Genomic DNA, 13,823 nt, shown 5'->3' on the forward strand with positions numbered 1-13,823 from the left:
AGGTGTTCAAACTTAAAAAAAACTTTGCGTTAACTTTGTTTTATTATATAATATTATATATGTATCCATCTGTATAGTGTGGCCTCAAAATACTATGTGAAAAGAGCGAAATAAATAAAACGTTCACTTTTAAATTCAAAAATACATATTTAGATATATTAAAATGTACAGAGTTTACAAGTTTATTAACCGAAAATCAAATTATGAGCAAAGTATCAAATCAATATTAAGTCAAAAACACAGATTTTCAAGCTAATATGTTGTAGAGCCTTCAATTTTTCTCAGTGTATGGACGAATCCGCATGGAGACGAATTTGGCTTGAATGCCAGTTGCTGTGCGTATTTGACGGTATGGCGAGTTTAGATTTCTGCAATACAAATCACATTATATTATACTAATTCTAAATCAAGCTTGAATCAAACTCACTTTCCACAATCTTTTCCGTACCACCAGCCACCATCTCCATTATCAGCGCATCTTTCAACACTCTCTCCAAGGTGTCTATCGTATGTTGAAAATTTGGTATTTTCTTGAAGCTGCGTGTAATTAAATTTGCTTTTATGGTTTCCGAGCGATTTCAATTCATAGAATTCGTCTGCACTTGCAATCTTAAAGTTATCATATTCGTAGAAACTTGTGTAGAATGAATAACCCACAAAGATTTGTAACTCTTGTCGGGTTGAATTCGTTATCTGATGAAGTTTATACAATCCAAGCCAAAAGTCTCCTTCCAAGTCGCCAAATCCAAATGCGTAATTCTCCCAGTTTCTATCGAAGCTAATGCTTCCATCTTTTCGTTGCTGAATGGTCATCCAACCGCTCCAATCACAAATCACATCAAAAGGAGCTCCATTTCCAATTTGTATCTTTTGCTTGCCCGCAGACAAGTTTAGGCAAGAGCTTGGATAACGCATTTGCCTTACGTAAGCAGTTTGCACAGGCCTTCTATAAGATGTATCATAATCATAATCACAATCAACTAAAAAAGTTAAGAAGAGAAAATCAAATTAAAAGATTTATCACATTCTGATTACATTTATCAAAATTATTACCGATTTCACTCAGTTTTTTTTTGTCTTCATTTCGTTCCTGATCAACTGAAAATGATCATAATTAGTAAATTTTATTATATGCAATAGTTTTTTTTACAACTTACGGCGTTTGTTTTCCAAATCCAATTTTGATATTATTTCATTATTCGAATCGATGGTTAACTTATAAGAAGATATAGTTGATTGCAAGTTCTTTATTTCGAGTTCTTTGTCCTCAATTTGATGTTTATAATCGCTTGCTTCCTGCCTAGCTTTACTGGTTTCATTTATTTGAAATTCAAGAATATTCGATTTATCCTCCAACTGCGTTTTTTGGCATGCGATTATATCATCTTTTTCTTTTAATTTGGATTCGAAATTATCGTTATTCGTTTGAAGATTTTGGATACTGCGCAATATGTTTGAAAGTGGAGTTTCTGTTTGAGTTTTAATCGACACAAAATGATTTTCCAAATTCGATACTTCGACATCATTCACTGAAGTTGTTTTGCCTTCGTTTGGCAAATTAGTAGTTGTAATAAATTCGCCATCAGTTGATTGAGAGCTCACTGACCATATTTTCACAATGATAAAGAACACTGCGAATACTTTGAAAAACTTGCGCATTTTTGTATTTTTCAAGATTCACATCCGTTCGCCACTTGATACCAAATACAACTAAATTTTGTGAATAGTTCGCAGTCAAGTTGAAGCTAAATTTAATTCAACCTAATGTTATCTGTGGTGAAGTAATCAACTTTAAGCTCATATTTTTACTCGCCAGTAGAAACAGCAAGTTCCGGTAGCTAATCTTCAACTTGATAATAATAATTTAATAAACTTAAGTTTCATATTTATACCACGCTAATAACTAAAATTCTTTTTTGTTGAGTTTATCATTCCAGAACAATTACTTCTATGTGAAATTCCTGTTCAAATGCTAAGCATTAGTAGAGTAGATATCATCTGCTTCACTCAAGTCTTTAGCAACCACATCATATGAAATGTATGTGGAAATGGGTCTGGCAACGCCAATCTATCCCCTATCGATGATATAAAGAAAGGAGTATCGATGATATGAAGATAGGAGTATCGATTGAGAAGGAAGTCGATACAAGAGACTTGGAAGATGACTTGTGTGACGACGACGAGAAAAGCAAGACGTGCTAACGACGACCGCGACGTATATTTTTTAAATAATTAAATTAATAAATAAACTAAATACAATAATAATTAAGGATTAAACTTATGAAATAATAAATAAATATAATCATAAAACCAATCCCACATATATTGGGGGCTCAACCTAAAAAGAAAAGCCAAATGAAGTATTTCACAATGTGGTGTAATGTGTGCAAATTGATCTATTTCACAATGTTGTGCAAAGTTGCATAAACGTTTACAAGCGTGTGTCCGACATACATTTACGAATACATAAAAAAATTGTGAACATTGAGAAACATTCTGGTGAAATACGAAAAAATGTCGCGACTTGGTGAATTTGAAGAGGTATGCAAAAATTTGCGAATTGCAAAAAGAAAGAATATTAGTTTGCTTCATAAATTTGTGTTTGAAAGTGAAGGAGATCGTAAAAATCGTGAACGCTTACGTGAATTTATAGGATTTGAATATGATGAAACTAGCCAAGAATACAAGGACAAAATAAGTTTCGTTGCTGCAAATCTAACAGACGGTGATCTTGTTATAATCTGCCATTTGCTTGACATACGTCATAATGTAAACGATTTAGCAAATCACATATTCTCGAAATTGCGAAGGGGACAACTGCTTGATGCCGATGATGAACAAGAAGAAGAAGATGACGACGATGATGATTTTGACGCTAACGATGTAGCTGATGAATTAAACGAAGTGCACATAGACGATGTGAACAACGTTAACGACGAAAGTGTGAGTCTGGCAGGTAGTGACGAGAGATATAGAACAGCAGAAATACCGAGTGCTCGTGAAAGAGAAAATAGAAGCAAACCAAATACAGCTAATTCGACAGTAATGGAGAGAAATATTGAGTTCGCTGCCGTAGGCAATGGGAACGTGCCAAAATTCGCTCTTAATTTTCGAGATATCGAGGATTCAATCCGTTTATTTAGTGGCGATGATACATTATCAATCGAAGTGTGGATTAATGATTTTGAAGATATGGCTTCTATAATGCAGTGGGACAGCTTACATAAGTTTATATTTGCAAAACGATCGCTTAGAGGTTTGGCTCGTATGTTTGTATCAAGTGAGCGTGGCATATCAACGTGGCAAGCATTAAAACAAGCACTTCTTAGTGAATTCAAAAGACAACGAATAGTGCAGAACTTCACAAACAGATGAGTGAAAGAAAAATGAAACGAAGTGAAAGTGTCTTAGAGTACTTACTGATAATGAAGGAACTAGCAACGCGCGGAAATATAGATGATGAAGCTATTATGCAATACGTGATAGATGGTATAAGTGATCGAAGTGTTAATAAATCTATATTATATAATGCCCGAGATATCAAAGAGTTCAAAGAAAAACTAAAAGCGTACGAAAAAATGAAGGGAAAAGTGAACTATGTGAAAAACGATGATTATTCAAAAAATACAAATAAAAAAGAACAGTGGAGTGACGCAAAGGAAAAATATGACGACAAAGATAATAATAAAAACGCTATAAAATGCTATAATTGTGGCGGCAAGGGACATGTTTCCGAGAATTGCGATCATAAGAGTAAAGGCAAGAGATGCTTTAGTTGCAAAAGCTTTGGTCACATTTCGAAAGATTGTCAAAATAATAATAACAAAGCCGAAAGTGAGAGTAAACCTAATATGCGAAAAATTGTGGACGAAGATTCAGTGATGTACAAACGAGTGAAAGTTCAAGATAAGAATTTCGTAGCCTTCTTTGATTCGGGAAGCAAGTACAATATCATGAATGACGTTTCGTACAAAAGTTTGAACAGTTCAGTCTTAAATAAAGTGAATATTTATTTAACGGGTTTCGGTTCTAAAAATAAAATAAAACCAATCGGATCGTTTAAAGAGAAACTATTTATTGACGGTGAAGAATATGAGACAGAATTTCTGGTGGTTACCGCAGAAATACTTCCCAACGAAATAGTTTTAGGTGAAACTTTTGCTAAAAATGCCGAAATAATTATAAAACCGGATGGTTTAACAGTTCGCAAAGTCAAGAGTGAGTGTAATAACTCCAATAACAATCAAAACCAAAATTATGACTCTACAAATGAAATAGACATGATGATGAAAATAGAAATTGACAGTGCTGAGAGTAATATGATTGATATCGATGAAAAATCTAGTAAAACCTCAATTGACTATGTGAGTAAACTCATCAAAAACTACAAGCCGGAGTGTACAAAGTCGACAAACGTTGAAATGAAAATAGTGGTAAATGATGAGACTCCGATATATTCAAGGCCGCGCAGATTTCCTTTCACAGAACGCTGCATAATCGATGATCAAGTAGAGCAGTGGTTGCAAAGTGGTATAGTCGAGCATTCTGACTCACAGTACTGTAGTCCCGTGGTACTTGTAAAAAAACGTGATGGTACCCCACGGTTATGCATCGATTATAGACGGTTAAACAAGGTAATAGTGCGAGATCCATTTCCGTTGCCACTGATTGAGGATCAACTTGACAGATTGCAGGAAGCCAGTTACTTCAGCACTATTGACCTTAAAATGGCTTCTTTCATGTCGATGTTAACCAAGACAGCCGAAAATATACATCATTTGTAACACACAGCGGTCAGTATCAGTTCCGCAGAGTGCCGTTTGGATTGAGCAATTCACCTGGTGTCTTTCAAAGACATGTAAATGCCATATTTCGAGATTTGACGCGTAAAGGCATTGCTTTACCTTATGTGGATGATATAATTATACCAGCGAAAACTGAAGAAGAAGCTGTGAAAAATCTTTCAATCGTGTTCCAACGTTGCCAAGAGTATGGACTAAATATAAATTTCAAAAAAATGTAGTTTCCTGAAGACAAAAACACAATTCTTAGGACATATTATAGAGAACAATAAAATAAAAATATCTGATGAGAAGACATGCGCCGTTACAAAATTCCCAATTCCAGTGAACCAAAAACAACTCCAAAGTTTTTTGGGCTTAGTAGGATATTTTCGAAAGTTTATTCCAATGTTCTCAATCATTGCAAAACCGTTGACCGATTTATTGAAGAAAGATGCCAAATTTTCAATTGACAATAGAGCGCTGAGTGCGATTAACAGTCTGAAATCGCTAATAACAATGAAGACTGTCTTAAAAATATTCAATCGAAAACACGAAACCGAATTGCACACGGACGCATCGATTGATGGATTTGGTGCCGTCCTGCTACAGAAATCACCTGATGATGGAAGTGTACACCCAGTATACTACATGAGCAAAAAAAACTTCAGATGCTGAACGACGTCTCACGAGCTACGAATTAGAACTTTTGGCAGTGGTAGTAGCATTGAGAAAGTTCCGTGTTTATCTTCTGGGCAAGCACTTTAAGCTCATAAGCGATTGCGATGCATCCATAAAATCGATGAATAAACATAACATAAGCCAGAAAATTGCTCGATGGATCATGGTTCTCCAAGAATTTAGCTACACTCCTGAGCACAGAGCCGGCAACAAAATGCGTCATGCGGATGCTCTTAGCCGTTACCCTACAATGATGATGATTACCGACGATACCGTATATAGCAGACTAAAATCCATCCAAGTGCAGGACGACGAGTTGAAGGCCATTATTGACGTTCTACGAGATAGAAGCTCTCATAATAATTACTTTATGAAAGGCGGACTTCTACACAAACTTATCGACGACAATGAGTTAATTGTGGTTCCTTTGAGTATGCAACGCGAGATTATTAAGTCAGCGCACGAGAGAGGTCATTTCTCCGTAAAAAAGACAAAAGAAATTATTGGAAAGCAGTATCACATTCCGAAGTTGGAGGAGAAAATACAGCAGCAAATTCGATGTTGCGTACCTTGCATTGTGCTTAGTCGTAAAAGTGGCAAGAAGGAGGGAGAGCTGCATCCGATTCCGAAAGAAGAAGAACCACTGCAAACCTTCCACATCGACTTTCTTGGGCCTCTGGAATCTACGCATAAGCAATACAAGCATATCCTGGCTATTATGGACGGATTCACGAAGTTCTGTTGGCTTTACCCGACAAAGACGACGTCAGCGCAAGAAGTCACAATGAGGCTACAGACGCAGAGCTTAATGTTTGGAAATCCAATCCAAATCATCACCGACAGAGGTTCCGCATTCACATCAGACGAGTTCAAACATTATTGCGAATTGGAGAACATAGCTCATCATTTAATAACGACTGGTTTACCAAGGGCCAACGGACAAGTTGAACGATTAAATTCTATTATCATTTCAGTGCTATCTAAGATGTCGATCGACGACCCTACCAAATGGTATAAACACGTGGGCAAGGTGCAACAAACCATCAATTCGACGTATTGTAGAAGTACCCATGCTACGCCGTTTGAGTTGCTTTTTGGCATCAAGATGCATACTAAAGACGACCTCATTTTGAAGCAGATCATTGCCGACGAGATGATTCAGATGTTTAACGACAACAGAGACGAGCTCCGAATGCAGGCCAAACAGCAGATAGCGAATATTCAAGATGAGAATAAGCGCTCCTACAATCTTCGACGAAAGCCAGCTACAACTTACAAAGTCAACGAGTTATTTATTATGAAATAATAAATAAATATAATCATAAAACCAATCCCACATGTATATGTACTGTAAAATGTGATTTGAACAAGTAAGAATGATACAATCAATGATACTCGACTGTTGGATACCCGATACACATTTTCATCCAAAACAGTGAGGTATTATTTTTAAAATATACCCAAATTAACATACATACGTAAAATATATCAAATAAATACCTAAAAAGTAGTATTTGTAAAATATAACTAAACAGTATTATTGGTAAAATATACCAAATAAATATATAAACATTCACATCTAACATACCAAACAAATACTTGAGCAATGATATTCGTAAAATATACCAAACGAATATAGCAGATAAATACATAAGCAGTATTATTCCTCAAATATACCAAATAAATATCTTAGCAGAATAATGCGTAAATTATACCAAATAAATACTTAAAGAGTACTATTCGTAAAATATACCAAATAAATATTTAAGCACTATTACACGAAAAATATATACCAAATAAATACTTAAGCAGTATTGTTCTCAAATTATACCAAATTAATATACCAAATTACTTAAGCAGTATTGTTCTAAAATGATACAAAATTAATATACCAAATAAATAGTTAAGCCGTATTGTTCTCAAATTATACCAAATAAAAACTTGAGCAGTATTCTACTTCAAATATACAGAAAATACTAAAAATGGCGAACAATTCAACACCATCGGGTAGCAGGTATAAAGGGACAAACAATTTTTACATGATCATTAGCAGGCTGAGCTTTTAAAAAACTCAAGATTTAAATTTTTTTAAATCACGCTCTGAAGGTTGTCCAAAAAATCGAAATGCAGAAACTTGTACACGACATTTTGAGAAGAAAAAAATAAAGACTTGGATAAAATCCTCATTTTCATGCCCAGTAATTAAAAAATCAACATTTGCTGATACATTAAAGAAAATGAATTATTTATTGATACTAAAGAGAAAAGAAAAAAATATTTTATGTTTTACGAGTACGATTGAAAATAAATGAAGACTGAAATTGTACGTAAAAATGAATGAATATTGTAAAGCTTGGAGTTGTAGATGTTTTAATATCTATCAGTGGATGGACGAATCATCATGGTTATTTGATGTATACCGTATTCATCGCTACCGACTAAACGGTTTAAATAATCATAATGCGTGTTTGGATTGCTGCAAGATGATAATATTAAATTATTTGAATTAATTATTGGTTAAATTAAACTTACATCTCGCATACATTTGAATACCACCAGCCACCATAGGCATAATTAGCGCAATTTGTATCATCATCTCCTGGACCGTTATTTTCATCGTATGTTGTAAATATTTCTTCATCATTTTTGAAGAATGAGTATTTATCTGCGAAATCTGCATTGTTTCGAATTTTGTACAATTTGTACATTTCCCCTGCACCTCCAATCCTAAAGTTATAAGAACCTACAGCTTCACGATTTATCAAAATGATCAACTCGTGAGGTGCAGAACTTGTAACCAGATGCAGTTTATCCAATCCAAACCAAAACTCGTCATTCAAGTCACCAAATCCATCCTTGTATTCTTGCCAGTTTCTATTAAAGTCGACATTTCCATTAATTCGACGCTGAATGATCATCCAACCATCACCATCACAAACAACATCTGAAACACGTCCCTTTGGAATTTGTATCTTGTGAATACCAGCAGTCAAGTTTAAGCAAAAGCTTGGAAGACTTTCAGCCAAAGGCTTAGGAGTCTCCTCATTCTCTGTTTCTGTATAGTTTTTGCCATTTGTGGTCCTGCATTCTCTCAGCTTTGATTTTGTGTATTCTAGATATTCCTCCGAGTCCGTAAGTTTATACGATACGTCATTATACTTGGTTTCACAGTTATCTAGAATCGAATCAATTATGAGATATTCCATGATTATGGTAAATGGTTAATGTTACATACATAGTCTCTCGGTCAGTTCTGATTTTTCCTCGAGTTCTCGTTGACATTCATCTAGAAAAGTTAAGGAAACGATATAAAAAATTTAAATTATTACTGAGTCGGATTATTCCTGAACTTACCTAGTCTATTTGTCAGATCTGATATTTTACTATTGTGTTCCGTCTCAGTTTCCATCCTTTCATTAGAATCTGGAATAAAATTATCAGAAATATTAAATTACACTAACTTCAGTTGGTTAGTTAACTTTACTCTCATTGATTTGCGTCTCCAACTTTGATATTTCTTCATTTTGTATGTTGATCGTAGCATTTAACGCCGGTATTTGGTTTTTGTAATCGATAAGTTGTTCATTAGCTTTATTGACTTCTTTTACTTGCATTTTCAACAGTCTCAACTTATTTTCCAACTCAGCATTTTGTCTAGCGATTATCTCGTCGTTTTTCTTCAATTTCAATTCGATATTTGCGGTATTCGACTGAATTTTTTGTATTTCACTTAATATAATTGATAGTGAATTCTCCTTCTGTTCCGGTTCTTTGACCAACTCGTCTTCGTTTGGTAAATTAGTAGTTGAAATAAAATCGTCAACAGTTGATTGTGAGCTCACAGCACATATTTGCACAACTATAAAGAATACAGCGAATAACTTCCGACACTTTTGGGTAATCATTTTTTTATTTTAAGAGGGAATGTAAACTTGACGTCCGTTTGCCACTTGAGGGTAAACACTATATAATTGTGTGAATAGTTCGCCGAAGCTAAATTAAATAACTTAGGCATGCGCATATGCTTAATCAACATAATGCTATCAGTGGTAAAGTAATCAACATTCAAGTTTAAATACTCAGCTTAACACATATTTTTAGTCGCTTGAAGTAATAGCGAGCTCCGTAAGCTAATCTTCAGTTTGACAGCAAGAAATTAAAAAAAAATAAGAAAGTAAAAGTCGAGTGTACTCTACTGTGAGATACCCGGTACCCGTTGTTAATAAAAGCAAAGCAATGCGGTATTAAATTTAAAATATACCAAATAGTGTTAATATATAATATAATAATGTAAATATAAATAACTAAGTATAATAAATGAATATAATATATATTCAAAATATTTACACTCTATGGTATATTTTGAATATAGTACTATATCAATATACCAGATTGTTAGCCAAAGCAATTAAGTATGCCTTTTGCCCATGCAAAAGTATATCTTTAATAACTTCTACACTTTTCGTGGCTATATCGTCTCTTTTGTTGTCGCTGATTTATAATATATTTATATATAATAAGGTCTGAGGCACAAAATTATAATACCCTTCTACCCTATTGGTAGCGGGTATAAAAACTATTTAGTTTTGATATCCAAAACCTCGCTTTAGCTGTGGCAAATAAAATATCATATATTAAGTACAACTTGCTGAAATATATTTTTAGCTACAAGTTGATAAAAAGTAGAGACTATCTAAGAACAAAAACATTTATTTTAAATCATACGAAATTCTGCGGTTTCTCAAGTATCTGTGGGACAAGAATCCTGTTGAACCGGTATCAATCGATTCATTGCTAAACCAGATTGTTTGGCCAACTTTCTTGCAATATATACTGTGGATTCCGTGGGTACTCGCTTTCTAGTGCCGATAACAGCCCATTCTGAAATTATTGATAATAAAGCTGACAGTTGAATAAATTAATTTCCTTACTTACGCATGTTGAAAACACCATCCGAATTGATGCACGTATATTCAATAGTATAATTTGTATAATCCGTATTCAAAATATAGATTTGAACGCCCCTGGGAAATGCTAAGAAAAATAATTAAGAAAATTAATAATGTATTATGGAAAGTTAAGATCATTACTTACTCCTCGGTTTGTGATTAAAGATGTATTGTCCGAGGTTTGAATTTACACTCTTTATCTTCAATGTGTGTTTCGTTACAGTTTTCGTGCTTTCGATTTATAAATTAAATATGGGAATTAAAAGGAAAATATGTTTTTCAAAATAACTTACTCAAACTCGAGCTCCTTAGATGTAACAAAATAGCTACCACGTTTATCTTTTGTAAACTGATTTGATTTGCAATGTGGCATTGGTTTCGTAAATGGCGAAAACATTGAATATATATACCATTTGCCCAAATATCGTTCCATATCGAATTTGCCAATAGAAGTGATATTGGTCGGACATACACCATCAGTTACGCTAAAAGTGATCATCGGCTCCACCAAAGACAGCAACACAATTGCTACACAAAGTTTTACACGGACCATTGTTCGAAGTTTGACAGAAACTGACGAGAAAATATTTTTATATATTTCATAATTTTATTCTCAAAGCATTTTCAAACCTTGCAATTAAATTAGCTCCATGTAAATTTCATTAGCCTAGCTATTTTCTTCGAAAGATGGATTTGGAATACTCTGAATCTAAATTACTATTGTCCAAATTATTATTATTAATATTAATTAATTATTTATTTTTATTTTATTTTAATTTGTTTTATTTTATATTATTTTTATTTTAGTATTTTTCCTTTTTATTTAATTTTATTTTATTTTGATTAATTTTATCTTATTTTATTTTTATTTGTTTCATTTTTATTTAAGTATATTACTTTTCTTTGTTATTTCATCTCATTTAAAATTGACTTATATTTTTAGAAAATTATACTCTGTCTTTCATTAATGTAATTAATATAACGCTATTAATTCGCTCGACTGTAAAGAATTCATTTTGAGCTGTGCAACCTCTAAGGCCAACTATAGTCGACGTTATGATGGGATTGAGATTGTAAGTCGAAGTATTTTACAACAATTTTTTATTTATTTATTTGTACACATCTTATGCAGAATAATTGGTATTTTTCTGCTTGCTGGACTAAGTGTTGGCTTTAGGAAACCGGAGCTATGTCCAAAACGCATACCACACAAAGAATACTTTGATGTAAAAAAAATGTTTGGTATTTGGTATTCACATTATCGAACAAGGACGCAAGGTAATCAAACACTGAACTGTGTGCGATCTCATGTGCGAGATGATGTCGACGATGGATTATACATAAAAACATATTATCAATTTCCCAAGTAGGTAACGCAATTCTTAGCAGCTAAAAATTGATTAAAAACTTTGTTTTTAATGCAGAAATAATTCGATTGTAATTCAACGAGCTAAAATATATGGACTTGAAAGTAGTGGATATTTCCGAACTCGAAAGTTAGTATGGAAATATGGTAAGCGTTGTTTTTAAACATTAATTTCTCCAATAATATTTGATTTATTTAGAGAAACTACCTAGGAAATATTCTGAACATTGGGTTATAGATACAGATTATAAATCTTATAGAATTAGCTTTAACTGCAAGAATCTGACCTCTTACGGCAGAGTGACTGGCAGTCAGCGTAAGTACAAAGCATTAAATGTTTCACAATTTATTTTATTTGAATTTTTACTTAGAGATTTTGTTACTTCAAACACGTACAAAGTATCCAACTCGAGGGTTAATCGAAAAGCTGAAGGGAATTGCCACGAAAGCTGGATTGTCTATAGAGCACGCTTTTAAAGTGGACCATAGGAATTGTCCATTAAGATTTTAAATAAATGAATATTATAATTGTTAAATGTTCTATAAATTAAAGGAAAAAATAAAAAAAAATTAACTCTAATTTTAACATTTTCTTTTACCAACCTTTTCCTTTAACCGATTCTATTTAAAACTAGTTTTTAAAATTTTAAATTTTCATTATCAAAATACATTTATTTATTTCATGGATAGATAATTATGGATAAATAATTATATATAACATATATTATATATAAGAACATATAAGAATATTTGCAGAACTTCTCTTCTATATTTTGAACTTAAACATGATATGAAATTTAAATAGTAATTAATACTAATATTTGGAGTATTAGCAACTCATAAGTAAAAATATATACTTGTATTTAGATTTATACAGATAAGAAAGAAAGCGAGTGGTATCGACTGTGAGATACTCTCTTTCAATAAAAGCAAAACTGTGCTGTATTTATTTTAAATTATACCGAATTAACATGCCACAAAATGCTGAAAATATATCTATGGCTATATTTTGTATATTATTCGATTTTATTATTTTTCCGAGGGCGGCAGTGGATGGTACTTTATAGGGTCGGAGATATCATAATACCCTTCTACCCTATGAGTAGCGGCTATTAAAATATACATATTTATAATTTAGTTGCTACTTATTGCAAGTAAACTCTTGCCAATTAAATATATTTATACAAATTAACTTTTAGTGTTTGCGAGTATACTATTTGCAATTTAAATATGCACAAAATTAATGTATTTGTTTCGTAATATAACTCATAGCATTGTTTGTAAACTGACCAAATGACATGGCCACATGCAAATGACAACGACCAAGTTGCAGGAAGTAATATTTTTTACTCAGGTAAAAGTACAAGATACTTCCAGCTATTGTTTGTAAGCTGCTTACGAATACTTGCTTGTATTTTCCCTGTTAATATACTCTGTGAATTGGCAATGACAAAAGAGATATGATAAATTCATAGGAAATTGATGTAATCTATTTAAGACAACAAGAGTAAAGAAAATACTGATGCTTATTTCGAAACTTATTAAACTTATTCATATTATATTTATTTTTGGTTGTGAATTGTACAAACATTTTTCTTTCCATTATTAGTAGTATATTTTTTTAGTGATATAAAAACTTAAGTAGTATGTCTTATTTAATTTTTGATTTATAAACTTAAGTAGTATATCTCAATCGAGTAACTTTTTTGTTTTCTTGCTTCCTTATTCAGATTTGTATTGTTTTGTATTGCTGTTTTTTTTTTTTGTGTGTGCGGTAAATAAAACAAATGCTCGAACAACATAAACAAACATAAATCAGAAACCGCAACAGTGCTGACCGCCATAGATAGCTTCCTTCCCCACTTCTGTGCCAACTTCTTCATCCTGTCGCTTTACAGTGCTCCATTGAAAAGGACAATTGCGAAATTAAACAGCGAAATGGCAAAAGACAGAGAGAATCGTCCTCGCCGCCTTCAGAGTGGCGCCCAATGGGGAAATTTTATGGTACAGCGATTTTCAGAATTTCACCATATCTATTTCATGTGC

General features: G+C 32.9%; 4 protein-coding genes across 4 annotated transcripts; 1 reads left to right on the forward strand and 3 right to left on the reverse strand.

Moving 5' to 3' along the window:
• The first annotated feature begins 264 nt into the window (after window positions 1-264).
• On the forward strand, window positions 265-12,338 carry LOC132798362 (uncharacterized). The gene is made up of 6 exons (XM_060810179.1): window positions 265-349; window positions 11,420-11,484; window positions 11,544-11,777; window positions 11,836-11,924; window positions 11,977-12,093; window positions 12,149-12,338. Exons 2-6 carry the CDS (start codon window positions 11,468-11,470, stop codon window positions 12,286-12,288), a joined length of 597 nt encoding a protein of 198 aa, XP_060666162.1. The 5' UTR covers window positions 265-349; window positions 11,420-11,467; the 3' UTR covers window positions 12,289-12,338.
• On the reverse strand, window positions 272-1,691 carry LOC132798361 (fibrinogen-like protein 1). The gene is made up of 4 exons (XM_060810178.1): window positions 1,158-1,691; window positions 1,054-1,098; window positions 428-980; window positions 272-368 (listed from the first exon to the last, which is right to left on the reverse strand). Exons 1-4 carry the CDS (start codon window positions 1,657-1,659, stop codon window positions 272-274), a joined length of 1,197 nt encoding a protein of 398 aa, XP_060666161.1. The 5' UTR covers window positions 1,660-1,691.
• LOC132798338 (angiopoietin-related protein 3-like) lies at window positions 7,771-9,412 on the reverse strand. Its single transcript, XM_060810159.1, has 5 exons — window positions 8,947-9,412; window positions 8,817-8,885; window positions 8,698-8,748; window positions 7,995-8,637; window positions 7,771-7,938 (listed from the first exon to the last, which is right to left on the reverse strand). The coding sequence occupies exons 1-5, from the start codon at window positions 9,365-9,367 to the stop codon at window positions 7,833-7,835; spliced, it is 1,290 nt and encodes a 429-aa protein (XP_060666142.1). The 5' UTR covers window positions 9,368-9,412; the 3' UTR covers window positions 7,771-7,832.
• Window positions 10,097-10,979, reverse strand: LOC132798291 (apolipoprotein D). Its single transcript, XM_060810099.1, has 4 exons — window positions 10,705-10,979; window positions 10,557-10,642; window positions 10,398-10,496; window positions 10,097-10,343 (listed from the first exon to the last, which is right to left on the reverse strand). Exons 1-4 carry the CDS (start codon window positions 10,962-10,964, stop codon window positions 10,204-10,206), a joined length of 585 nt encoding a protein of 194 aa, XP_060666082.1. The 5' UTR covers window positions 10,965-10,979; the 3' UTR covers window positions 10,097-10,203.
• Window positions 12,339-13,823: the final 1,485 nt, after the last annotated feature.

Source organism: Drosophila nasuta, chromosome 2L (genome assembly GCF_023558535.2).
Source record: "Drosophila nasuta strain 15112-1781.00 chromosome 2L, ASM2355853v1, whole genome shotgun sequence".
Taxonomy (NCBI): Eukaryota; Metazoa; Arthropoda; class Insecta; order Diptera; family Drosophilidae; genus Drosophila; species Drosophila nasuta.

Coding starts and splice junctions, on each gene's coding strand:
- LOC132798338 (XM_060810159.1), bottom strand. CDS start 9,367: ATGATTACCCAAAAGTGTCGGAAGTTATTCGCTGTATTCTTTATAGTT. Junction 8,638..8,697: donor AGAACTGACCGAGAGACTAT/GTATGTAACATT, acceptor ATTCGATTCTAG/ATAACTGTGAAACCAAGTAT. Junction 7,939..7,994: donor TATTCAAATGTATGCGAGAT/GTAAGTTTAATT, acceptor ATCATCTTGCAG/CAATCCAAACACGCATTATG.
- LOC132798361 (XM_060810178.1), bottom strand. CDS start 1,659: ATGCGCAAGTTTTTCAAAGTATTCGCAGTGTTCTTTATCATTGTGAAA. Junction 1,099..1,157: donor GGATTTGGAAAACAAACGCC/GTAAGTTGTAAA, acceptor GATCATTTTCAG/TTGATCAGGAACGAAATGAA. Junction 981..1,053: donor AAAAAAACTGAGTGAAATCG/GTAATAATTTTG, acceptor TAACTTTTTTAG/TTGATTGTGATTATGATTAT.
- LOC132798362 (XM_060810179.1), top strand. Junction 11,778..11,835: donor ACATATTATCAATTTCCCAA/GTAGGTAACGCA, acceptor TTTTTAATGCAG/AAATAATTCGATTGTAATTC. Junction 12,094..12,148: donor CAGAGTGACTGGCAGTCAGC/GTAAGTACAAAG, acceptor ATTTTTACTTAG/AGATTTTGTTACTTCAAACA.
- LOC132798291 (XM_060810099.1), bottom strand. CDS start 10,964: ATGGTCCGTGTAAAACTTTGTGTAGCAATTGTGTTGCTGTCTTTGGTG. Junction 10,643..10,704: donor TCTAAGGAGCTCGAGTTTGA/GTAAGTTATTTT, acceptor ATAAATCGAAAG/CACGAAAACTGTAACGAAAC. Junction 10,497..10,556: donor CTTTAATCACAAACCGAGGA/GTAAGTAATGAT, acceptor TATTTTTCTTAG/CATTTCCCAGGGGCGTTCAA.